We start from the raw sequence: 25,850 nt of genomic DNA on the forward strand, positions 1-25,850 counted from the left end.
GGTGGTGTGTGTACCCCAGGTGGTGTGTGCCAAGTAGAAGTTTGAGGGTGTTTTAGACTTTGCATGCAAATTAAGCTAAGAAGTCAAAGCACTAGGCAATATCCTCCCTCTAAATCTCCTCCCTCGCTCGCGCATGCGCACAACAGGTCGTGACGTCAGAACACCGTTAGAACAACTGAAACATACTGTCCTCTGGCCGCCGAGCTGAAGTTTCACCATGTCAAATCGATCCCTGGTTGATTTGAGGAAACTCCAACGCACTCAGCTGAAAAGCATCAACAAAGAGGATATTATTGATGCAATATTATCAGCGGGAGACGCCGACAGTGGTCCTACATCCAGGCTGGAGGAACGACTGTCAAGTATTGCTTCAGAGCTAGCAGATTTACGGCAAGTCTTCACATCATCGGTGAGAAACACGAACAAAAAGCTAGAAGATATGCAGAAGGAACTAGACAAGCAAGCAGACATAATTACAAAGACTCAGCTGTTCTTGGAGCAGCTCGATCGGAAGGAGAGAGAAACAAATGTGGTTGTGCTGGGTGTTCCTGGCGAACAAGAAACATTGGACGATGAAGAGAAACTAAAAAGATCTGGGAAGAAATTGGAGCCACCAATCAAATACAGTCATACAAGAGGCTTGGCCAAAATGAAGCTCAAGGCAACCGGGAGAAGGCCTATCCTGGTGACCTTGGCGAGTAAAAGTGAGCGTGACATCATTCTGGAGAAATCGCCGGTACTGAAGGAGCGTAGAACACCGTATGACAAAGTATATATCAAAAAGGACGTTCACCCAGCTGTGAGACAAGAATGGAAGAGGCTCCGGGACGCTGCAGCAGCAGAGAAAGATCGCCCAGAGAATCAAGGTTGCAACATTGGACTCGACGTGAAAGAAAGAAAGTGTACCGGGACGATACTGTTATTGATAAATGGAACATGCACCAGTTGTAGTAGGACCACAGAATCACTTGAAAATAATGTCCTGGAATGTTAACTCTGTACAAACAAAACTTGAAAAAAAATATGTTCATAATCTGATTCTCAATTATGACACTGTGTGCCTCTGTGAAATCAAGACTCCTCTGAAAGTTGTTGTACCGGGGTTTGTGTCTTATGTGAGCAGAGATGAAAACAATGCACACCGTCCGTGGTGGTACCTGTGTGTTGGTGAAACATTATTTGTGTAAGTATGTGTCGCAGGTCGACATTAGCGTGAAGGATCAAGTGTAGCTAAGGCTAGAGTGTGCCCCTGGAGTATTATTTGGCTTTTGTTATGTCCCACCTATTGATTCTCCTTATTTTGATTACGCCCTGCTGAGTAACATTCACACTAAAGTAAAAATGAGAGGGTACGGTGTGAGCTGTATGATATTTGGGGATTTGAACGCTCGTTTCGGTCACTCAGTTTATGAGCTGCCTGTTTGCCTCGAACAGTCACAGTGTTCATACCCAAGTATCCCAGACCCGCTTCGAACACCAAATGAGAATGCAAGGGTTTTGCTCGGTATCTGTAAAGATGAAAACCTTTTTGTTCTGAATAATCTCAAGATGGGTGAGAAACATTTTCCCAGCAATTTAACGTTCCGACAAAGTTCTGAGTTCGTATCAGAGCTAGATGTTTGTATCGTATCACCCAAACTTACTGATTATCTTTGTAACTTTGTTGTAAACCAGGATATGTCTTTGCCTTCAGACCACGCCCCCATATCAGTGGTACTGCAGCAACCTTTTTTTGACTTGAACTGTGTTCACTCACGTGCATCGCTTCTCGGTGATCACGCTGTCTTGCATACCCGGGGACAAGGTAATTTGGTGAGTAAACCTATTAAACTTGACTCTATTGATTTGGATAAGTTCTCGGATGTGTTAACCCAGCGTGATTTACCTTTGATTGTTGGTGATATTGACAGTTGTGCTCAGAATGTGAGTGCTGTGCTGTATGAGTGTGTGAACACTAGCAGAGTGCGAACCCGCTCTCCCGCCCACGACATTTTATTAGGTAGGTGGGAACATTTGCTTGATTCCAATGATGATGCTCAGATATGGAGAGCAATTGATTGGCGTGGAGGGTTAAATCCCACCACGTCACTTAATGATGACATTCCCACAGATTTTGAATTCAAAGAATATATTGAACACACTATGAATCCCCCAAATGCTGACAACATTGAACTTGAATCTTTGCATACGGACGTTTACATGCCTGTGTTGGACGATCCGATAACTCCACAAGAAGTAACTGACCAGATAAGGAGACTAAAATATAATAAAGTCTGTGGGCCAGATGGTTTATCCCTAGGAATTTTTAAGAGATTATCACTTCCCTGGATACTATGTCTAGTCACTTTGTTTAATTTGATTTTTGGATGTAATACATATCCTTCAAATTGGACGACAACAAAACTGTTCATGATATTCAAACGGGGTTTACGCAGCCTAGCATCCAATTATAGAGGAATCAGTGTAATAGACTGTATTGCAAAGCTATACGACATGATCCTGTGTAAAAGACTGAGTGAGTGGTTCTGTCCATATTGTGAGCAGGTAGGGGCCCAGGCTGGCAGAGGCTGCCTAGAAAACAATGTAGCGTTACGCCTGTTCACTGATCTAACAAGAAAGATAAATATTAAATTGTTTGTAACTTTTGTAGATTTTGAAAAGGCATATGACAGTTCGACGTGATGTTCTTTTTCTGGTATTAAGAAGACTTGGATGTGGCATGACTATGCTGTTGTCAATTATAGCAATGTACAGAGTGACTAACTGTGTAATCGGTACTGCCCTTGTTACTACCTCCATTGGTGTACGGCAGGCAGGGTTCTCCAACCTCCGGTCTGCTGTTTGTCCTCTATGTCAACCATCTCATTCATATGATTAAGCAAGGCTGTGGCTACGACGGGTTCTGGGGCTGGTTGCATATACTTCGTCTTAATGGATGATACTGTACTATTATCTAAACATTCAATAATTTGTAAACTCAAGATGCTCAGTAGGTTTCGTACAACACATGGAATGAAGATAAATAACAGCAAAACTAAGTTCTTCGTTATAACTGGCACTCAGGATGACAAACAACAGATGGTGGTTGACGACATAGTGGTTGAGGCTTGTGAGCGGTACGTATACCTGGGCAGTCGCTTCAGTGCCGATGGCTCTCCCTCCACAGCAGTGAAGGTACACGCAGAAAGTAAATATGCCATGTCCTTAAATTTATTGCTTTTGTAAACATGAACAATGATATTCCATTTTACGTCAAGCGAAAAGTTTTTGAAGCGGCGTTAATATCTTCCTTATTGCACGGCTGTGAATCGTGGCTCAATGGTGACATAAAACCAGTCAATAGATTATACATGTGGTACATTAAGCAGTTGTTGGGGGTGAGAAGGACAACATGTAATGATCTGTGTATATTGGAGTTAGGATACCCTACTCTACGTGCACTTATTTTAAGCAAACAACGTAAATTTTTCTCGATCAAGTGGAGGGAGAGACCCTTTAGCTCATTCGATCAGTACAATACTTACTTATAATCACAACACGTCTCGCTATATCCATGACTTACTGGAAAACGAGGTAGATGATGTACACATTGCTCTGATGGATTTGAAACAAAAACCGTTAAACTCATCATCAAACAGAACTTTATTGTTCCCTAAATCCAAGTCTTGTAACACATGGCATATATAAATTGAAGACAGATGTAAGAGAGAGAGCGAATGTCATGGTCTAGGTTGCGTTGAAGCGCTCACTCCCTCGCTGTGGAGGAAGGGCGTTGGAACAGGCGAGGGAGGAGGGGCAGGTTACCATTGGAGGAGCGGCTTTGTATGTGTGGAAATATTCAAACCGAGAAACATGTTATAGAACAGTGCGCAATGTCTACCCAGCTAAGACACCAGCAGTTCGGAATTACTACCATGCAAGGCTTCTTTGTGAATAGGATGGATCATAAAACTGTATGTCATGCTGTTCATGAAATTTTGAACCTATATGCCTAATTGTGTTAGAATATGCCAGCTACTATGTTTCTCTTATGTATTGTATTGGGTGTCTTATGTTTAAGTCATTATATAATAAGTATTTTTCATTTGGATCATAATTAACGTTTTATGTTATGGTGATGATGGTTTACTTTTGGTTTCAGTATTTTTTTAGAAGTTTGTGACTTATGTGATTCTGTGGTCAATAAATAATCTAAATAATCTAAATCTGTGTACCATAGGTGGTGTGTGTACCCTAGGTGGTGTGTGTACCCCAGGTGGTGTGTGTACGCCAGGTGGTGTGTGTACACTAGGTTGGAAAATCTTGCTGTAGTTAAAAATCCCAGTCTTTTCACTGTCATGTTTTCTGATTTATATTATTTCAATCTTAAAGCTCGTAATGTTACGAAAATTGTTAATCAAAACACAAAAAACTCAAGTTGTTTTTATTTCATCAGAGCTACAGACTACATTACACCACCGACGGGAACAAGTACATAAAAGGCCATGGTGGCAAATACACGAAGTAGTACGACAAGTGTTTATACACATCTCGCAGACATGGAACGTTAATCTTGTGTTAACTGTGACAGCTTCTACCAGCTTCTAAAGGTATTACGTCCTCGTCTGAGTTGTAAATTCAATAGTTTCAGGTCATAATGTTACAAAATTAGTGCATTTCGTTACTAAGATACTGTCACCTACGCTACTTCTGGTCAGCTTTGCTCAAGGACTTTGAGATGTTAGACACAGATTTGTATATGAAACATGAAATCATCATTACTCAGTTATCTACATTGTTGCTCGTCCACCAGTTCTATTATCCGACTTGTGGAAGAGGGAAAACATGGAGGCCATTTAGCGTTAGAACTCCACGTGTCCATTGTCTGGGAGGCCGAACGTTTCTAGTACTCATCTATAGATTTGAAAGTTTGACATGTTACTAAGTTGATTCAACTTTCATCTCAGTAACAAGGAAAATCTTATTATCCTCTGAAGACAATGAAATACTTTGTATTTTTTGGCCATTCACAATTGTTCTATGTCATGGTAGGCATTTCTGGTACACTGTTAAATTTTCAGTAAAAATTGTTTCCAGCATATGACCCAGAGGAGCACCAAGGGAGAGAGAGAGAGAGAGTCTTAGCTTGGAGAAGTTATAAATAGGTTTGAATCTATTTCAATGAACAGTTAAGTCTTTTATTCCAAATCTGCGAAGTTGATACGTAACTCGAGCAAGAATTTCCTGAAAATCATGATAATCCTTATATGAACTCATGAACTATTTACTTAACTGTGGTATCTGTAGACTAAACCCATCCTATGGTATTCGTAGACTAAACCTGCCTGTTCAATATGTATTATATTTTGTCTACTACGGTAAGAAAACGTAAAACTCAAGCTAGGCCAAACTTCCAACAAAATTACACCGTAGGAGAGAAGTGATGAATATAAATTTACCAAGAATTCCTCATGGACTTACAAACATAACATGAGGCTTCCTCATAACACGGACATGTACCATATACACTTGCAGTTAACAGTCACAAGATGACCGTGGACCACCATTCCGAGCAGCTGATATTTCATCTGAATCACCAGACACTCAGCATCTGATATCTGCTACTTCCGGTGCTAACTAAAGTACGATCCTTCAAGATGATATTCAATCCTTCTTCAGATCTTATATATGCTTCCGGATAGGATCTCCAAAGTCTCCATAGTTTTAAGTTGACAGCAAAATATGTCAACTTTTGCACCTTTAAACATATACCTATCCATGTATCTATCGATCTGCTTTTCTCTCTTTAAATATATATATATATATATATATATATATATATATATATATATATATATATATATATATATATATATATATATATATTATTTTGCTTTGTCGCTGTCTCCCGCGTTAGCGAGGTAGCGCAAGAATGGCTCAACCCACACACATACACATGTATATACATACACGTCCACACACGCAAATATACATACCTATACATCTCAACGTATACATATATATATATACACACACAGACATATACATATATACACATGTACAAAATTCATACTGTCTGCCTTTATTCCTTCCCATCGCCACCTCGCCGCAATGAAATAACAACCCCCTCCCCCCTCATGTGTGCGAGGTAGCGCTAGGAAAATACAACAAAGGCCACTTTCGTTCACACTCAGTCTCTAGCTGTCATATAGTAATGCACCGAAACCACAGCTCCCTTTCCACATCCAGGCCCCACACAACTTTCCATGGTTTACCCCAGACGCTTCACATTCCCTGGTTCAATCCAATGACAGCACGTTGACCCCAGTATACCTCATCGTTCCAATTCACTCTTTCTTGCACGCCTTTCACCCTCCTGCATGTTCAGGCCCCGATCACTCAAAATATTTCTCACTCCTTCTTTTCACCTCCAATTGGTCTCCCACCTCTCTTCGTTCCCTCCACCTCTGACACATATATCCTCTTGGTCAAGCTTTCCTCACACATTCTCTCCATGTGACCAAGCCATTTCAAAACACCCTCTTCTGCTCTCTCAACCACACTCTTTTTATTACCACACATCTCTCTTACCCTATTATTACTTACTCGATCAAACCACCTCACACCACATATTGTCCTCAAACACCTCATTTCCAGCACATCCACCCTCCTGCGCAACCATATAACATTGTTAGAACCACCATTCCTTCAAACATACCCATTTTTGCTTTCCGAGATAATGTTCTCGACTTCCACACATTCTTCAACGCTCCCAGAATTTTCGCCCCCTCTCCCACTCTATGATTCGCTTCCGCTTCCATGGCTCCATCCGCTGCCCAATCCACTCCCAGATATCTAAAACACTTCACTTCCTCCAGTTTTTCTTCATTCAAACTTACCTCCCAATTGACTTGACCCTCCTCCCTACTGTACCTAATAACCTTGGTCTTATTTACATTTACTCTCAGCTTTCTTCTTTCACACACTTTACCAAACTCAGTCACCAACTTCTGCAGTTTCTCACATGAATCAGCCACCAGCGATGTATCATCAGCGAACAACAACTGACTCACTTCCCAAGCTCTTTCATCCACAACAGACTGCATACTTGCCCCTCTTTCCAAAACCCTTGCGTTCACCTCCCTAACAACCCCATCCATAAACAAATTAAACAATCTTGGAGACTTCACACAACCCTGCCGCAAACCTACATTCACTGAGAACCAATCACTTTCCTCTCTTCCCACTCGTTCACATGCCTTACATCCTCAATAAAAACATTTCACTGCTTCTAGCAACTTGCTTCCCACACCATGTACTCTTAATATCTTCCACAGAGCATCTCAAACAACTCTACCATATGCCCTCTCGAGATCCATAAATGCTACATACAAATCCATTTGCTTTTCTAAGTATTTCTCACATACATTCTCCAAAGGAAACACCTGATCCATACACCCTCTACCACTTCTGTAACTCTTCCCCAATCTGTACATGCCTTCACCCTCTCAATCACTACCCTCCCATATAATTTACCAGGAATACTCAACAAACTTATACCTCTGTAATTTGAGCACTCACTTTTATCCCCTTTGCCTTTGTACAATGGCACTATGCAATCATTTCACCAATCCTCAGGCACCTCACCATGAGTCATACATACATTAAATAACCTTACCAACCAGTCAACAATACATTTCCCCCCTTTTTTGATAAATTCCACTGCAATACCATCTAAACCCGCTGTCTTGCCGGCTTTCATCTTCCGCAAAGCTTTTACTAGACCTTTTCTGTGTTTACCAAATCATTTTCCCTAACCCTTTCACTTTGCACACCACCTCGACTAAAACACCCTATATCTGCCACTCTATCATGAAACACACATAACAAGCCTTCAAAATACTCACTCCATCTCCTTCTCACATCACCACTACTTGTTATCACCTCCCCATTAGCCTCCTTCTCTGAAGTTCCCATTTGTTCCCTCGTCTTACGCACTTTATTTGCCTCCTTCCAAAACATCTTTTTATTCTCCCTAAAATTTAATGATACTCTCTCACCCCAACTCTCATTTGTCCTCTTTTTCACCTCTTGCACCTTTCTCTTGACCTCCTGCCTCTTTCTTTTAAACATCTCCCAGTCATTTGCATTATTTCCCTGCAAAAATCGTCCAAATGCCTCTCTCTTCTCTTTCACTAATAATCTTACTTCTTCATCCCACCACTCACTGCCCTTTCTAATCTGCCCACCTCCCACGCTTCTCATGCCACAGGCATCTTTTGCGCAAGTCCTCACTGCTTCCCTAAATACATCCCATTCCTCCCCCACTCCCCTTACCTCCTTTGTTCTCACCTTTTTCCATTCTGTTCTCAGTCTCTCCTGGTACTTCCTCACACAAGTCTCCTTCCGAAGCTCACTTACTCTCACCACTCTTTTCACCCTAACATTCTCTCTTCTTTTCTGAAAACCTCTACAAATCTTCACCTTCGCCTCCACAAGATAATGATCAGACATCCCACCAGTTGCACCTCTCAGCACATTAACATCCAAAAGTCTCTCTTTCGCGCTCCTATCAATTAACACGTAATCCAATAACGCTCTCTGGCCATCTCTGCTACTTACATACGTATATTTATGTATATCTCTCTTTTTAAACCAGGCATTCCCAATCACCAGTCCTTTTTCAGCACATAAATCTACAAGCTCTTCACCATTTCAATTTACAACACTGAACGCCCCATGTACACCAATTATACCCTCAACTGCCACATTACTTTCCTTTGCATTCAGATCACACATCACTATAACCCGGTCTTGTGCATCAAAACTTCTAACACACTCACTCAGCTGCTCCCAAAACACTTGCCTCTCATGATCTTTCTTCTCATGCCCAGGTGCATATGCACCAATAATCACCCATCTCTATCCATCAACTTTCAGTTTTACCCATATCAATCTAAGGTTTACTTTCTTACACTCTATCACATACTCCCACCACTCCCACCACTATATAGATAGATAGATAAATAGATAGATAGATAGATAGATAGATAGATATTTTGTAACGATTGGACGTGATGATAACTTGATAACTTGCTGATTTCATGTAAGGATAATTGCACTTCAGTAGGAGCTCTGTGTTCTAATTCTGTAATGTTGTACATAGGAAAGGACCTTCATACTGAGGTTTGCTAAAGCAACAGGAGGTCATTTTGAAAGAAATTGAGGAGAGTTGGGGAAAGAACTACTCCGTGGCTAGCTCCATTGCAGAGTTTAAGTGATTTAGAGGTGAAGCCTTTATGAATAACTGGTACTGCGGTCGGCTAAGAAATTGGACAACCACTATTGACTCATTTCCTGGGCCCTCTCATCCCAAGCGACTGCATACTTGCCCCTCTCTCCAAAACGCTTGCATTCACCTCCCACACCACTCCATCCATAAACAAATTAAACATCCATAGGGACATCACACATCCATGCCGTAGACCTACCTTCATTGGGAACCAATCACTCTCCTTTCTTCCTACTCGTACAAATGCCTTAGACCCTTGATAAAAACTTCTCACACCGTATAATCTTAAAACCTTCCACAAAGCATCTCTATCAACATGATCATATACCTTCTTCAAGTCCATAAATGCCACATACAATTCCATCTGTTTTTCTAAGTATTTCTCACATACATTCTTCAAATTAACACCCGATCCACACAACATCTGCCACTTCTGTGATGCTTTGTATATGTCTCCACCCTCTCAATCAATACCCTCCCATACAATTTTCCAGGAATACTCGGCAAACTTATACCTCTGTAGTTTGAATACTCACCTTTATCCCCTTTGCCTTTGTACAATGGCTGCATACATGCGTTCCGTCAATCCTCAGGCACTTCATCATGATTCATACATACACTGAATATCCTTACCAAACAATCTACAATACAGTCACCCCCTTTCCTTAATAAATTCCACTGTAATACCATCCAAACCCGCCGCCTAGCTGGAATTCACCTTCTTCAAGGCTTTCACCACCTCTTCTCTTTTCACCAAACCACTCTCCCTGACTCTATCACTTCGCATACCCACCCCGACCAAAACATTCTACATCTGCCACTCTATCATCAAACACATTCAACAAACCATCAAAATACTCACTTCATCTCTTTCTCGTTTTTTATCACTTCCCGTTATCACTTCCCCCTTGCCCCCTTCATCGATGGTTCCATTTCATCTCTCGTCTTACGCACATTATTTACCTTCTTCCAAAACATCTTTTTATTCTTCCTAAAATTTAATGATACTCTCTCACCCCAACTCTCCTCATTTCCCTTCTTTTTCAACACTTGCACCATCTTGATCTTCAGGCGCTTTCTGTTATACATCTCCCAGTCATTTGCACTCCTTCTCTTTTTTCTTTCACCAATGACTTTACTTCATCCCACCGCTCACTACTCTTTCTAATCTGCCCACTTCCAATCTCTCTCATGCCAAATGCATCTCTTGCACATGCCTTCACTCCTTCCCTAAATGCTACCCATTCTTCACTGACTCTCCTCACATCATTTGCTATCACCTTTTGCCATATATATATATATATATATATATATATATATATATATATATATATATATATATATATATATATATATATATATATATAAACAACGATGTTACCATACTTCCCTTGGTCGAGGTTACACTCCGAGTAAAAGGGTTTGCAAGGTTGTATCATTGGGAGTACAATGTCGTCAAAGATCCTCGCGCTCGAAAAGTCACATTTAACTGCTATTGAAAGTAGAGCAGGCTTGCGTTAAGAAGCTTCTAGAAGATTCCTTGGTAACAACAGGACTCTTTTTTTAGTGACTGGTCCTAGATATGAATAAAATATACTTAAATCTATTCAACGGCAGGTATTAGCAACCAATATTTGTAAATCCTAGGCTCTCAATTACTGAAACTTTTCATATACATTACTTACATAAGCTCTGTCTTTCAGTCTCACACCACTAAACACCCACTCTTAATGAGAGGCATGAGTCACGGGATCGTACTTATAAGGGACAGGTAGAAAGGGTGGCTTAGCAGTAATAGAACAATTGATTTCAAATTCGTCCGTTTCATGAAATGACAACTATATATAATGCGAAATATAGTTTTTCATTCTTATGATTACGTGAATTACTAGAAACTTTTACTAAAAATCAAATGTGTCTCACTAAATTTAGAAGAAAGGCAATCTAAACGTATACATGTTAAGCAGCAACCACAATCAATAATACATAGGTTTTAGTCCTGTACTGATTGAAGTAAGGTTATGTTATCTTTCTGAAGCTCTAGTTATACCTGTTTATCTGAAAAAGTAATACTGATGTTGAACGGAAGTAAATAGATATTCTTTTAATAAAGGTTAAATTCTACTACCCTGAAAACTTATTTAGGGTGCGTCTATACAGATTGCCGACATACGGCAGACATACGTAATAGTTCCCCCTTTTATAGACTTAAGCAATTCTACATTTTCCCAATTGAAGTCAACAGAAGAATGGGTAGCTGGGTAAGTTTTGATGATCCTCATTTTCTCCCTCATTTATGGCAATAGACTGCATTCTTTGAAGGAAAATTTGCATTGCCAAGTGCCATGTCCATTCAGAGAATGTTTCATTTTCACGGTACAGTGTCGAACACTTCGTAAGGGTTCTGAGTCTTTTGTATTAACTTTCATGTTTGTCACAATGTGATGTACGGAGTTATGCTGGTGGCTGTAGGGTCTATATTCTCTTTTCGTTTTAGAATCGTGAGATTATTGATATGAGAAATATAATGAGTGGGTACTTATGAAGCATTTGCCTTCTCTACAAAATTCCTGTGGTTGGTTGTTATGGTATATTAACTATATTTGTCAGGTTAGATTTGGGTTCAACACTGGGAAAGATAGATGACAAGACGATTCTCCAGGTTGTGTCGAAGTATTTTCAATTGGAAGTGAATTGTGGGCTTGTATATCATTGTAAACACCTGCAGTAGCTAAACAGATTTTACACCATTTATTCACACATTTTTCAGTTTCATGTGACTGACGGATTGACCATCACAATCACCAAGTGCCACTTTGGTGTACGAATGGTGAAACCTTACTGTTACATGACAAAATACATATGGCAAGAGTATGCGACCCTGCATTTTATCCTTGTGTAGCCTTAGGTCCATCTATTCATTAACCTTCATAAGATGAGGGCCTTTGGTGTCACGCACACACACTAACCTCATGATAAAAGTAAAATGGTAATTTCTGTGGACACACTAGCCCATGTAAACGATGAAGGACAGAAAGTAAGACGTATTACCTCCATCGCGGAGACTACACAGAGTGACAAGAATGTTTGTGTCACAAAAACAGTGCAGCTGTGTCTACAAACATTTGATGATATGAGACAACCTGGGAATAAAGCAAGTTATGTTCCTAAATTTGCTAGTCCTGTTGTATCAAGGGAATGTCAGCACAAAGGAAAATACGCGAGTCTTTTGAAGAAACTTACTTTATAAGTAATGTTTCTAGACACTGAAGTATACAGAGAAACACAAACAACAAGAAACCATTAAGTTCTTTCGAGACTGTTTGTGATGGGAAAGAAATCGGAACATAAAGCCTAGTTTAGTAAGAGTAAATATTTATTTACTGTGATAATCTTGAAGGAGTCATGCCTTTTAGAGAAAGTGTGTGGCAAACAAAAAATGGTACGCCTTTATGTGCTTCGGTGGGTAGTGATTAAGATGATAAACTGAAATGCATTTGCAGTAATGGCTTGATTTTCACGAAAACTAAATGAGTCTATAGCGAGTAACAACACTACTTTATATAAAATATAGACTTTTGTCAAACATTCGTAATTTTTGTCCTACTAGTTAACAATATCACGGTGTTCTTTAATAAATATGATTCCATTTTTTTTTTTTATAGACAATATGAACATATGCACTTATTCATTTCACCAGTTGATAACGTTTCGGGATAAAATACAAGCAAAATGTTAACATTAATCTTGCATATGATTCTCTGGCGATTTGTTTGCAGCTATAGCACTTCTGTGCATTTACATCTTATATCTTAAATCCACATAGTACCTATCACCGCTACAAATATTTTCAAAAGATAAATGATATAGTATGAGGATTCAACGTGAATATAAACTGTTCTCTTTTTACGAAATTCCATAATGATGTCTGCAAGGTTTAAGCAGCTGAGATTCAGTCTAGTGTTCACAAACTATTTTTGTTTGCTTTAGTTATGTCACATGTCAGGAAGATCTTAAGGATTCTTAAGACGGCAGTGTCCTTGAGCTTTAAATGAGGACAGCGTTGCCATTACTTTGACCTAAAGACATTTCAAAAAAACTGGGAAGTTGATCCTTATTGTACATGGCTCAGGGCCTCTTCAAGTACCATTTGAAAAGAAAATGTATATATACATACATATGTCCTTTCCCATCTTGTGTGTAAACGCTATGACTCTATATGATACCCCCTCAGTAATTAACCATAACGACATCCTCTTTATATGTTTCTTAAACTTTCACAAATTATTCAGCTAACAAAAAAATCACTCCAGTTTTAGATTTACTAAGCAAAGAAGTTGTCGAAGGCAGCCTTCCCAATAAAGGCTTTGGCAGAGGGTCCCACAGGTACAGGAACGGGTGGACCATTGATTAGCTTCTTAAGTTTAACGTGTTGGATCTTTTTGTTCTTTGCCTGTAGTTTATCACGTAATTCCTTGAGATGGGCCTCCCTGGAAGCATACAACAGAAAAGTGTTAGCATGAGTACATACGTTTTATGATCCTGGAATGAAAAATCTAGTTGGAAGACATTGATTACCATTGAGTAAAAGATATAAGTATTAAGTATATGGAATGAATAAGGATGATGCAAATATAATGTAAGAAACATGATACGACAAATGTATGCGTAAGTACACTATCCGTACTAAATGAAAGAATGAATACATCCCCATTTGTTCTAGGAGCAGGTTCTGTGTACCGTCATTGCTGCCTCTTACTGTCTGGACAACGATAGAGCTTATCTCACAAATTGCTGGTTGTAATTTGCTGAATCTTTGTAGCCAGCAGCCTTTATGTAGGTCTTTGTATATGGTCACAGAGTAAGTGAAATAATAACTGAGAATGAGGAGGTGAGTGTGAGTGGATTTCGAGTTACGGTTGATCTATAAGTTCTTGTACACCTGGCGTTGTCAACAGTTTTGATGCAAGAGACCGGGTATCAGTGATGCATGATTTGTGTACGAAGATGAATAATGTAGCAGTTGAGGGTATAGTTGGGGGGAAGGGAGCATGAGATTCATTAAGGTGAACGGAAATGGTGAACAGAGTGTGGAACTGTGTGCTGAAAAGGACTTGTGATTAGTATAATTGGTTTAAAAAGCGGGACATACACTATTCTACGTATGAGTAGGAAATGTTCGTTGGGCATTGTTAGATTACGTACTAACTGACAGGCGTACAAAAGAGACTCTTAGATGTGAATGTGCAGCTGGTGGAACGTCTGATCACTACCAAATACGGACGAAGGTGAACATTTGTAGAGTTCTCGGAAAAGAGGAAACATTTTGATTGAAAAGAGAGTGGTGAAAGTAAGTTAGCTTGGTAAAGAGATTTGTGTGAAGAAATACCAGAAATGATTGAGTATAGAAGGGCAAAAGGTGAGAGTAAACGAAGCAAGGGGAGTGGTTGAAGAATGATAGGCATGTAAGGAAACAGTGCTGGCAGGTACGAAAGAAGCCATGGCATACACAAAATGGGAGGTACGCAAATTCGAAATGGTAGTGAGTGATTGGATGACAAAATTAAGTTAGTATTGGAAGAGGAAAGAGAGGTATATGGGCGGTACTTACGGGAAAGGAATACAAATGAGTGGAAGACTATCAGAGAAATCGGCCGGAAATCAATAGGAAGGTGCAGTTGGTTGAAAACAAAGCACATTAGTGAGCGATCGTCAGTAAACTTCAGGGGTGATAAGATGTTTTGGAAGGTTATCAATGTGAGAAAAACAAGAGGAAAAATGGGAACGTTAATGAAGTGGGCAAATGGGGAAGTGCTAAAATGTAGTGATAAGGAAAGGAGATACAGTAAGTATTTTGATGGATTGTTGAATGTGTTTGATAGCACGGTGGCAAATGTTGGGTGTTTGAGTCGAAGAGGCATGTGAAGTGAGAGAGTCAAGGAAAGTGGTTTGGTGAAGAAAGAAATTATGGTGAAGACTCGCGTAAGAGGAAATGTGATAAGACGGCTGGAATGGGAGGTACTGTAGTTGAATCTTTTAAGAACGGTTGTGATTTTGTTGTTGATTGGTTAGTTTGGATTTTCAATGTATATATGGATCATGGTGAGGTGACTAAGGATTGGCAAAATGCATGTACAGTGCCATTTCATAGAGACAAGGGGGACAAAGGCGAGTGTTGAAACTTCAGAGGTATAAGTTATTTTTCTAGTATTCGTGATAGGTTGTATGGGAGAGTGGTGATTGAAAGAATGAGATCATGTACAGAGTGTCACATGTGGGAGGAACAATGTGGTTTCAGTAGTGGTAGAGGATCTGCGGATCAGGAGTTTGCTGTAAAGAATGTGTGTGAGAAATATTTAGAGACAGAAGAATTTGCATGTAGCATTTATGGATATGGAGAAGACATATGATAGGGTTGATAGCGATGCCTTGTGGAAGGTCTTACGAACATATGGTGCATGAGTAAAGCTGCTAGAAGCAGTGAGAAGTGTTATCAAAGGTGTAAGGCGTGTGTACGAATTGGAAGAGGAGAATGAGGTGCTTGTTGTCACCATAGCTATTTGATTTGTTTATAGAATGGGGGAGGAGTTGAGGGAGGTAAATGCAAGAGTCTTAGAGAGAGGGGAGAGAATGCAGTCTGTTGGGGGTAAAGGGGCCCAGGAAGTGATTCAGTTGTTTACTGATGATACAGCACTGGTGGCTGATTCGAATGAGTTTGGGGGAGTGCGCGACAGGAGGAAATTGGAAGTAATATGAATACAAAACAAGGTTATTAGGTTTCTCAGGGTAGAGGGACAGATTAGTTGGGATGTGTGTTTGAATGGAGAAAGTTCGAAGGGGAAAGATGTTCTAGATACCTGGGAATGGACTTGGCGGCAAATGGAAGCGGGAATGAGTCGTAGAGTCGTGAAGGGGGCGAAGGTTATGAGAGCATTTAGGAATGTATGGAAAGAAAGGTTGTTATGTGGGACGGCGAAAACGAGCATGTTTGAAAGTATAGTAGTCCCAATGATATTGTTTGGATGTGAAGCATAGGCTATACATGGGTATTTGTGGAGGAGGCTGAATGTTTTGGAAATTAAGAATTTAAAGTTAGTATGTGTTGTGAGGTGGCTTGATCAAGTAAGCAATAAAAGCGTAAGAGAGATGTGTAGTAATGACAAGAGTATGGTTATGAGAGCAAAAGAGGGTGTGTTGAAATAATGCGAATGTATGAGGAAAGGTTGACAAAGTGTCAGAGGTGGAGGGAACAAAGAGAAGAGGGGGAACCACATTGGAGATGATAGATGGAGTGAAAAAGATTTGAAGTGATCGGGGCCGGAACATGTAGGAGGATGAAAGGAGTGAACGGGCAGAGTGAATTGGAACGATGTGGTATACGGGGAATGATATGCTGTTAATGGTCTGAACCGGGGCATATGATGTGGCAAGGGGAAGACACGGAAAGTTATGTAGGGCCTGGTTGTGGATAAGGGGCCGTAGTTTCGAGGTACTGAACATGATGCGAGCGAATGCGGCCTACCTTTGTTTCTGGAGCTACCTCGCTAAAGCGGGAAAACGGCGGACAGTTGTGAAAAAAATTTATGTGTGTCTGATCACTATCTTGTGGAGGCGAAGGTGAAGTTAAAAGAATATTGTAGATAATATAAAGGCGGGCATTTTATTGTCGGCTGCACAGGTATGTGCAGCGGATGGAACCATGGAAGCGGAAGTGAATCATAGGGTGGGGGAGAGGGCGAAAATTCTGGGAGCATTGAAGAATGTTTGGAAGTCGAGAACATTATCTCGGAAAGCGAAAATGGGTATGTTTGAAGGAATAGTGGTTCCAACAATGTTGTATGGCTGCGAGGCGTGGGCTATGGATAGAGTTGTGCGCAGGAGAGTGGATGTGCTGGAAATGAGATGTTTTAGGACAATATGTGGTGTGAGGTGGTTTGATCGAGTAAGTAATGTAAAGCTAAGAGAGATGTGTGGAAATAAAATGAGTGTGGTTGAGAGAGCAGAAGAGGGTGTTTTGAAATGGTTTGGGCACATGGAGAGAATGAGTGAGGAAAGATTGACCAAGAGGATATATGTGTCAGAGGTGGAGGGAACGAGGAGAAGTGGGAGACCAAATTGGAGGTGGAAAGATGGAGTGAAAAAGATTTTGAGTGATCGGGGCCTGAACATGCAGGAGGGTGAAAGGCGTGCAAGGAATAGAGTGAATTGGAACGATGTGGTATACTAATATGGTATATTGATTTTATTTTGCTTTGTCGCTGTCTCCCGAGTTAGCGAGGTAGCGCAAGGAAACAAACGAAAGAATGGCCCAAGCCACCCACATACACATGTATATACATACACGTCCACACATGCAAATATACATACCTATACATCTCAACGTATACATATATATACACACACAGACATATATATATATACACATGAACATAATTCATACTGTCTCCCTTTATTCATTCCCATCCCCACCCCACCACGCATGAAATAACCACAGCCTCCCCCTAATGTGCCCGAGGTAGCGCTAGGAAAAGACAGCAAAGACCACTTTCGTTCGCATTCAGCCTCTAGGTGCCATGTAATAATACACCGAAACCACAGCTCCCTTTCCACATCCAGGTCCCACAGAACTTTCCATGGTTTACCCCAGACGCTTCACATATCCTGGTTCAATCCATTGACAGCACGTTGATTCCAGTATACCCCATCGTTCCAATTCACTCTATTCTTGCACTCCTTTCACCCTCCTGCATGTTCTGGCCCCGATCACTCAAAATCATTTTCACTCCATCTTTCCACCTCCAATTTGGTATCCTACTTCTCGTTTCCTCCACCTCTGAAATATATATCCTCTCGGTCAATCTTTCCTCACTCATTCTCTCCATGTGACCAAATCATTTCAAAACACCCTCTTCGGCTCTCTCAACCACACTCTTTTTATTACCACACATCTCTCTTACCCTATTATTACTTACTCGATCAAACCACCTCACACCACATATTGTTCTCACACATCTCATTTCCAGCACATCCACCCTCCTCCGCACAACTCTATCCATAGCCGAGGCCCCGCAACCATATAACACTGTTGGAACCACTATTTCTTCAAACATACCCATTTTTGCTTTCTGAGATAATGTTCTCGACTTCCACACATTCTTCAACGCTCCCAGAACTTTCGCCCCCTCCCCCACCCTATGATTCACTTTCGCTTCCATGGTTCCATCCGCTGCTAAATCTACTCCCAGATATCTAAAACACTTCACTTTCTCCAGTTTTTCTCCATTCAAACTCACCTCCCAATTGACTTCTCCCTCAACCCTACAGTACCTAATAACCTTGCTCTTATTCACATTTACTCTCAGCTTTCTTCTTTAACACACTTTTACAAAACTCAGTCACCAGCTTCTGCAGTTTCGCACACGAATCAGCCACCAGCGCTGTATCATCAGCGAGCAACAACTGACTCACTTCTTAAGCTCTCTCATCCACACCACTCTGCATACTTGCCCCTCTTTCCAAAACTCTTGCATTCACCTCCCTAACAACCCCATCCATGAACAAATTAAACAACCATGGAGACAACACACACCGCTGCTGCAAACCTACATTCACTGACAACCAACAACTTTCCTCTCTTCCTACATGCACACATGCCTTACATCCTCGATAAAAACTTTTCACTGCTTCTAACAACTTGCCTCCCACACCATATATTCTAATACCTTCCACAGAGCATCTCTATCAACTCTGTCATATGCCTTCTCCAGATCCATAAATGCTACATACAAATCCATTTGCTTTTCTAAGTATTTCTCACATACATTCTTCAAAGGAAACACCTGATCCACACACCCTCCACCACTTCTGAAACCACACTGCTCTTCCCCAATCTGGTATTCTGTACATGTCTTCATCCTCTCAATCAATACCCTCCCATATAATTTCCTGGGAATACTCAACAAACTTATACCTCTGTAATTTGAGCACTCATTTTTAGCCCCTTTGCCTTTGTACAATGGCGCTATGCAAGCATTCCGCCAATCCTCAGGCACCTCACCATGAGTCATATATACATTAAATAACCTTACCAACCAGTCAACAATACAGTCACCCACTTTTTTGATAAATTCCACAGCAATACCATCCAAAACCGCTGCCTCGCTGGCTTTCATCTTCCGCAAAGCTTTTACTACCTCTTCTCTGTTTACCAAATCATTCTCCCTAACACTCTTACTTGGCACACCACCTCGACCAAAACACCCTATATCTGCCACTCTATCATCAAATACATTCAACAAACCTTCAAAATAATCACTCCATCTCCTTCTCACATCACCACTACTTGTTATCACCTCCTCATTAGCCCCCTTCACTGAAATTCCCATTTGCTCCCTTGTCTTACGCACTTTATGTACCTCCTTCCAGAACATCTTTTTATTCTCCCTAAAATTTAATGATACTCTCTCACCCCAACTCTCATTTGCCCTCTTTTTCACCTCTCCCACCTTCCTCTTGACCTCCTGCCTCTTTCTTTTATACATCTCCCACTCATTTGCATCATTTCCCTGCAAAAATAATTTCACAAATAATCTTACTTCTTCATCCCACCACTCACTACCCTTTCTAATCAACCCACCTCCCACGCTTCTCATGCCATAAGCATCTTTTGCGCCAGCTATCACTGCTTCTCTAAATACATCCCATTCCTCCCCCCTCCCCTTACGTAATTTGTTCTCACCTTTTTCCACTCTGTGCTCAGTCACTCCTGGTACTTCCTCGCACAAGTCTCCTTCCGAAGGTCACTTACTCTCACCACTCTTTTCATCCCAACATTCTCTCTTCTTTTCTAAAAAACTCTACAAATCTTCACCTTACCCTAGACAAGATAATGATCAGACATCCCTGTAGTTGCACATTAACATCCAAAAGTCTCTCTTTTGCGCGCCATCTCTCATACTTTCATGCGTATACTTATCTATATCTCTCTTTTTAAACCAGGTATTCCTGGTCACCAGTCCTTTTTGAGTGCATAAATCTTCAAGCTCTTCACCATTTCCATTTACAACTCTGAACACCCAATGTACACCAATTATTCCCGCAACTGCCACATTACTAACCTTTGCAATCAAATCACCCATCAGTATAACCCGGTCTCGTGCATCAAAACTACTAACACACTCACTCAGCTGCTCCCAAAACACTTGCCTCACAAGATCTTTCTTCTTATGCCCAGGTGCATATGCACCGATAATCATCCATCTCTCTCCATCCACTTTCAGTTTTACCCATATCAATCTAGAGTTTACTTTCTTACACTCTATAACATACTCCCACAACTCCTGTTTCAGGAGTAGTGCTATTCCTTCCCTTGCTCTTGTCCTCTCACTAACCCCGGACTTTACTCCCAAGACATTCCCAAACCACTCTTCCCTTTTACGCTCGAGCTTCGTTTCTCTCAAAGCCAAAACATCCAGGCTCCTTTCCTCAAACATACTACCTAACTCTCCTTTTTTCTCATCTTGGTTACATCCACACACATTTAAACACCCAAATCAAAGCCTTCGAGGAGGATGAGCACTCCCCACGTGACAACTTCTTCTGTTTCCCCTGTAAGAAAAATAAGATACAGGAAGGGGTGAGTTTCCAGCCCTCCGCTCCAGTCCCCTTTAGTCGCCTTCTACGACACGTGTGGAATGCGTGGGAAGTATTCTTTCTTTTGTCCCTTCTTTTGGAAAATTAAAAAAAAAACCGAGAGGGGAGGATATATATATATATATATATATATATATATATATATATATATATATATATATATATATATATATATATATATATATATATATGTAGGTATGTGTACGTGTAGGAAGAGAGGAAAGTGATTGGTTCTCAGTGAATGTAGGTTTGCGGCAGGGGTGTGTGATGTCTCCATGGATGTTTAATTTGTTTATGGATGGGGTTGTTAGGGAGGTGAATGCAAGAGTTTTGGAAAGAGGGGCAAGTATGAAGTCTGTTGTGGATGAGAGAGCTTGGGAAGTGAGTCAGTTGTTGTTCGCTGATGATACAGCGCTGGTGGCTGATTCATGTGAGAAACTGCAGAAGCTGGTGAATGAGTTTGATAAAGTGTGTGAAAGAAGAAAGTTAAGAGTAAATGTGAAGAAGAGCAAGGTTATTAGGTACAGTAGCGTTGAGGGTCAAGTCAATTGGGAGGTAAGTTTGAATGGAGAAAAACTGGAGTAAGTGAAGTGTTTTAGATATCTGGGAGTGGATTTGGCAGCGGATGGAACCATGGAAGCGGAAGTGAATCATGGAGTGGGGGAGAGGGCAAAAGTTCTGGAGGCGTTGAAAAATGTGTGGAAGTCGAGAACGTTATCTTGGAAAGCAAAAATGGGTATGTTTGAAGGAATAGTGGCTCCAACAATGTTATATGGTTGCGAGGCGTGAGTTATAGGTAGAGTTGTGAGGAGGAGGGTGGATGTGCTGGAAATGAGATGTTAGAGGACAATATGTAGTGTGAAGGGGTTTGATCGAGTAAGGAATGAAAGGGTAAGAGAGATGTGTGGTAATAAAAAAAGGGTGGTTGAGAGAGCAGAAGAGGGTATTTTGAAATGGTTTGGTCACATAGAGAGAATGAGTGAGGAAAGATTGACAAAGAGGATATATGTGTCAGAGGTGCAGAGAACGAGGAGAAGTGGGAGACCAAATTGGAGGTGGAAAGATGGAGTGAAAAAGATTTTGAGTGATCGGGGCCTGAAGATGCAGGAGGGTGAAAGACGTGCAAGGAATAGAGTGAATTGGAACGATGTGGTTTACCGGGGTCGACATGCTGTCAATGGATTAAACCAGGGCATGTGAAGCGTCTGGGATAAACCAAGGAAAGTTTTGTGGGGCCTGGATGTGGAAAGGGAGCTGTGGTTTCGGTGCATTATACATGACAGCTAGAGACTGAGTGTGAACGAATGTGGTCTTTGTTGTCTTTTCCTAGCGCTACCTCACGCACATGCGGAGGGAGGGGGCTGTCATTTCATGTGTGGCGGGGTGGCGACGAGAATGAATAAGGGCAGACAGTATGAATTATGTACATGTGTAAATATGTATATGTCTCTGTGTGTATGTATATATATGTATACATTGAGATATATAGGTATGTATATGTGCGTGTGTGGACGTGTAACCCTCGTGTGTTTCGTTGCGCTACCTCGCTAAAGCGGGAGACAGCGACAAAGTATAATCATAATAAAAGAATATATATATATATATTTTTTTTTTTTTTTTTTTTATACTTTGTCGCTGTCTCCCGCGTTTGCGAGGTAGCGCAAGGAAACAGACGAAAGAAATGGCCCAACCCCCCCCCCCCCCCATACACATGTACATACACACGTCCACACACGCAAATATACATACCTACACAGCTTTCCATGGTTTACCCCAGACGCTTCACATGCCTTGATTCAATCCACTGACAGCACGTCAAACCCTGTATACCACATCGCTCCAATTCACTCTATTCCTTGCCCTCCTTTCACCCTCCTGCATGTTCAGGCCCCGATCACACAAAATCTTTTTCACTCCATCTTTCCACCTCCAATTTGGTCTCCCTCTTCTCCTCGTTCCCTCCACCTCCGACACATATATCCTCTTGGTCAATCTTTCCTCACTCATTCTCTCCATGTGCCCAAACCATTTCAAAACACCCTCTTCTGCTCTCTCAACCACGCTCTTTTTATTTCCACACATCTTTCTTACCCTTACGTTACTTACTCGATCAAACCACCTCACACCACACATTGTCCTCAAACATCTCATTTCCAGCACATCCATCCTCCTGCGCACAACTCTATCCATAGCCCACGCCTCGCAACCATACAACATTGTTGGAACCACTATTCCTTCAAACATACCCATTTTTGCTTTCCGAGATAATGTTCTCGACTTCCACACATTTTTCAAGGCTCCCAAAATTTTCGCCCCCTCCCCCACCCTATGATCCACTTCCGCTTCCATGGTTCCATCCGCTGACAGATCCACTCCCAGATATCTAAAACACTTCACTTCCTCCAGTTTTTCTCCATTCAAACTCACCTCCCAATTGACTTGACCCTCAACCCTACTGTACCTAATAACCTTGCTCTTATTCACATTTACTCTTAACTTTCTTCTTCCACACACTTTACCAAACTCAGTCACCAGCTTCTGCAGTTTCTCACATGAATCAGCCACCAGCGCTGTATCATCAGCGAACAACAACTGACTCACTTCCCAAGCTCTCTCATCCCCAACAGACTTCATACTTGCCCCTCTTTCCAGGACTCTTGCATTTACCTCCCTAACAACCCCATCCATAAACAAATTAAACAACCTTGGAGACATCACACACACCTGCCGCAAACCTACATTCACTGAGAACCAATCACTTTCCTCTCTTCCTACACGTACACATGCCTTACATCCTCGATAAAAACTTTTCACTGCTTCTAACAACTTGCCTCCCACACCATATATTCTTAATACCTTCCACAGAGCATCTCTATCAACTCTATCATATGCCTTCTCCAGATCCATAAATGCTACATACAAATCCATTTGCTTTTCTAAGTATTTCTCACATACATTCTTCAAAGCAAACACCTGATCCACACATCCTCTACCACTTCTGAAACTGCACTGCTCTTCCCCAATCTGATGCTCTGTACATGCCTTCACCCTCTCAATCAATACCCTCCCATATAATTTACCAGGAATACTCAACAAACTTATACCTCTGTAATTTGAGCACTCACTCTTATCCCCTTTGCCTTTGTACAATGGCACTATGCACGCATTCCGCCAATCCTCAGGCACCTCACCATGAGTCATACATACATTAAATAACCTTACCAACCAGTCAACAATACAGTCACCCCCTTTTTTAATAAATTCCACTGCAATACCATCCAAACCTGCTGCCTTGCCGGCTTTCATCTTCCGCAAAGCTTTTACTACCTCTTCTCGGTTTACCAAATCATTTTCCCTAACCCTCTTACTTTGCACACCACCTCGACCAAAACACCCTATATCTGCCACTCTGTCATCAGACACATTCAACAAACCTTCAAAATACTCATTCCATCTCCTTCTTACATCACCACTACTTGTTATCACCTCCCCATTTACGCCCTTCACTGAAGTTCCCATTTGCTCCCTTGTCTTACGCACCCTATTTACCTCTTTCCAGAACATCTTTTTATTCTCCCTAAAATTTACTGATAGTCTCTCACCCCAACTCTCATTTGCCCTTTTTTTCACCTCTTACACCTTTCTCTTGACCTCCTGTCTCTTTCTTTTATACTTCTCCCACTCAATTGCATTTTTTCCCTGCAAAAATCGTCCAAATGCCTCTCTCTTCTCTTTCACTAATACTCTTACTTCTTCATCCCACCACTCACTACCCTTTCTAAACAGCCCACCTCCCACTCTTCTCATGCCACAAGCATCTTATAAATATATATATATATATATATATATATATATATATATATATATATATATATATATATATATATATATATTATCCCTGGGGATAGGGGAGAAAGAATACTTCCCACGCATTCCTCACGTGTCGTAGAAGGTGACTAAAGGGGATGGGAGCGGGAGGCTAGAAACTTCCCTCCTAGGATTTTAACTTTTAAAGGTGAAACAGAAGAAGGAGTCAAGCGGGGAGGGCTCATCCTCCTGGAAGGCTCAAACTGAGGTGTCTAAATGTGTGTGGATGAAATCAAGATGAGAAAAAAGAAGAGGTAGGTGGTATGTTTCAGGAAAGGAACATGGATGTTTTGGCTCTGAGTGAAACGAAGCTAAAGGGTAAAGGGGAAGTGTGGTTTGGGAATGTCTTGGGAGTAAAGTCAGGGGTTAGTGAGAGGACAAGAGCAAGGGAAGAAGTAGCACTACTACTGAATCAGGAGTTGTGGGAGTATGTGATAGAGTGTTAAAGTAAATTCTAGATTGATATGGGTAAAACTGAAAGTTCATGGAGAGAGATGGGTGATTATTGGTGCATATGCACCTGGGCATGAGAAGAAAGATCATGAGAGGCAAGTGTTTTGGGAGCAGCTGAATGAGTGTGTTAGTGGTTTTGATGCACAAGACCGGGTTATAGTGATGGGTGATTTGAATGCAAAAACACATAAGCCAAACGTACTAGCAAAACCCATAGTGAGTTGAGTTTGTTCCATCGCATATAGATTATCAAAATCTTTAGTTTCTTTATTATGCTGATTAGAGGTTGAGATATGAAATTCGAATTTGAACAATTCAAATTTTGTTAAGACGCTTAATAATACCTATGTTGATTTTCATTTCAAACTGGTAAGTTTTGATGTTTCATCTACGTTCACAAAAATTCCAGTGGATGACCTCTAGAATATTTGGTTGATGTTTTGGATAACCTTCATTTACCTGTTTCAAATTCTGTGTTTAATGAATTCATAAAATTGTGAATAAAAGATTCTGTACTTGAAGTACAGAACATTTTTCTCAGGAACTTTAGTATGGCGATGTGTAACTCACTTTCCCCATTATTAAGTAACCTTTACATAGAATTCTT

At 40.9% G+C, this 25,850-nt stretch overlaps 1 protein-coding gene across 1 annotated transcript in view; it reads right to left on the reverse strand.

Moving 5' to 3' along the window:
• Positions 1–5,864: 5,864 nt before the first annotated feature.
• Positions 5,865–25,850, reverse strand: part of LOC139759417 (uncharacterized) — a 245,520-nt gene continuing 225,534 nt past the window's right edge. The window contains exon 6 of the mRNA XM_071681508.1: positions 5,865–13,761. Within this exon, the coding sequence (XP_071537609.1) occupies positions 13,596–13,761 (166 nt within the window). The 3' untranslated portion in view covers positions 5,865–13,595. The remainder of the gene's footprint in view (positions 13,762–25,850) is intronic.

This window comes from Panulirus ornatus, chromosome 33 (genome assembly GCF_036320965.1).
Source record: "Panulirus ornatus isolate Po-2019 chromosome 33, ASM3632096v1, whole genome shotgun sequence".
Classification (NCBI taxonomy): Eukaryota; Metazoa; Arthropoda; class Malacostraca; order Decapoda; family Palinuridae; genus Panulirus; species Panulirus ornatus.